General features: G+C 49.7%; 1 protein-coding gene across 1 annotated transcript; it reads right to left on the bottom strand.

The window, feature by feature from the left end:
* Positions 1–556: 556 nt before the first annotated feature.
* Positions 557–2,150, bottom strand: LOC139417026 (basic salivary proline-rich protein 1-like). The gene is made up of 3 exons (XM_071166260.1): positions 2,025–2,150; positions 1,812–1,828; positions 557–1,178 (listed from the first exon to the last, which is right to left on the bottom strand). Exons 1-3 carry the CDS (start codon positions 2,148–2,150, stop codon positions 557–559), a joined length of 765 nt encoding a protein of 254 aa, XP_071022361.1.
* Positions 2,151–2,352: the final 202 nt, after the last annotated feature.

Here is a 2,352-nt window from a genome sequence, read left to right as displayed (position 1 = left end):
CTAACACTACAGACAGATCAACAACAGTAGTTGGCTAACACAGTCACGTCTAACACTACAGACAGAACAACAACAGTAGTTGGCTAACACAGTCACGTCTAACACTACAGACAGATCAACAACAGTAGTTGGCTAACACAGTCACGTCCAACACCACAGACAGAACAACAACAGTAGTTGGCTAACACAGTCACGTCTAACACTACAGACAGATCAACAACAGTAGTTGGCTAACACAGTCACGTCTAACACTACAGACAGAACAACAACAGTAGTTGGCTAACACAGTCACGTCTAACACTACAGACAGATCAACAACAGTAGTTGGCTAACACAGTCACGTCTAACACTACAGACAGAACAACAACAGTAGTTGGCTAACACAGTCACGTCTAACACTACAGACAGATCAACAACAGTAGTTGGCTAAAACAGTCACGTCTAACACTACAGACAGATCAACAACAGTAGTTGGCTAACACAGTCACGTCCAACACTACAGACAGAACAACAACAGTAGTTGGCTAACACAGTCACGTCTAACACTACAGACAGATCAACAACAGTAGTTGTATTTGCATTTGTGGGGTGTGTGGGGTCCCATGGGGTGTGTGGGGTCCTGTGGGGTCTTGTGGGGTCCTGTGGGGTCCCGTGTGGGGTCCCGTGGGGTGTGTGGGGTCCCGTGGGGTGTGTGGGGTCCCATGGGGTCCTGTGGGGTGTATGGGTCCCGTGGGGTCCTGTGGGGTGTGTGGGGTCCCGTGGGGTGTGTGGTGTCCTGTGGGGTCCCGTGGGGTGTGTGGTGTCCCGTTGGGTCCCGTGGGGTCCTGTGGGGTCCCGTGGGGTGTGTGGGGTCCCGTGGGGTACTGTGGGGTCCTGTGGGGTCCCGTGGGGTACTGTGGGGTCCTGTGGGGTCCCGTGGGGTACTGTGGGGTCCTGTGGGGTACTGTGGGGTCCTGTGGGGTCCTGTGGGGTCCCGTGGGGTGTGTGGGGTCCTGTGGGGTCCCGTGGGGTCCTGTGGGGTACTGTGGGGTCCTGTGGGGTCCCGTGTGGTACTGTGGGGTCCCGTGGGGTGTGTGGTGTCCCGTGGGGTCCCGTGGGGTGTGTGGGGTCCCATGGGGTGTGTGGGGCCCTGTGGGGTCCCGTAGGGTGTGTGGTGTCCCGTTGGGTCCCGTGGGGTCCTGTGGGGTCCCGTGGGGTGTGTGGGGTCCCGTGGTGTTCAGAGGAGCTAGCCAACATCACAGCTAACACGATCACTTCACACTGAAGCTGGAAAGGCTGAAAACTAGCTCCACTTCATTTAGTTTTACCTTTTTTCAATTTACATTTCTTTGTATATATCCATAAAAATTATGGAAGCTGAGAAACGTTGCCTGCCTGTCTCTCATCCCGACTTGTTCATTACTATGGGACAGCTGGAGATTGAATTTGAATATTGAAACAATGTTGCAAATGTCAGAGAGATGTTTATACAAATCTCTGCTGTTGAAAACTAAATGTTAGTCTTAAAGAAATGTGAGATAATGTCTAGACGCTTTTTATATTGAAGATCAAGTTTATAAATTGCCTGGCTGGGCTGATGAGACAGTGGATTACGCAGTCAGATGGAACAGAGTAAATAGGCATTTTAACTTCATGGTTGGCCCTCTTGCCTATTCTTTGAAGGTAGAAGGAGCCACAGTTATACACCTGAGCCTGCTTACTGCACAACACAATCCATCAGTCAGATAGGGTGTCTAATTGTTCAAAGAAAATTCCTATATGGGTGACTTAAAATAGCCAGTTTTGTTTTTCTACAGACATCACACCCTTACCTGAACAGCACCCTCGCCTGAGAAGTAGAAATCAAAGGGAGAGAAACTGAGTATTGAATAACTGCAGTTAACATAGCTAAGTAAATGGAAGAATACTCTTATTGCAATGTGAATGGCTCTTAAAAGAGCTTTTGGTTGTGCATAGTGTAGTCTATGGTGTTGCCAGGGAACAGCACCTTATTCGAAGAAGTAGGAGGTGAAGATCTCCCTCACACAGATTTCCTCTCTTGCTGCGTTATTGGACCCCATCCTTGAAACATCCTGCAGAGCAGCAGACTTCTCCTCTGGTCCACGGCGGCGAGCTGTAGATCTCCTGCTGGTCCTCGTGTCCATCCTCATGAAGTTACGCAGGACACAGGTAGCCTTCACATACCTGAATTCCTCCAGGAGGCAGTCCCAGACGGCCCTGGTCACCCAACCTTGCAGTGCCCTACACAGTAACTAGGTAATCATTTTGAAAGAATCTCCAGTAACAAGGTATCTATAGGAATATGGAAGATAATGTCATTATTAGACTTTTACATCACCAGGTCATTGTGGA

Source organism: Oncorhynchus clarkii, chromosome 9 (genome assembly GCF_045791955.1).
Source record: "Oncorhynchus clarkii lewisi isolate Uvic-CL-2024 chromosome 9, UVic_Ocla_1.0, whole genome shotgun sequence".
NCBI classification, from domain to species: Eukaryota; Metazoa; Chordata; class Actinopteri; order Salmoniformes; family Salmonidae; genus Oncorhynchus; species Oncorhynchus clarkii.
The sequence above is the reverse complement of the archived record's forward strand: the minus strand, read 5'-3'. Positions and strand labels throughout refer to the sequence as shown.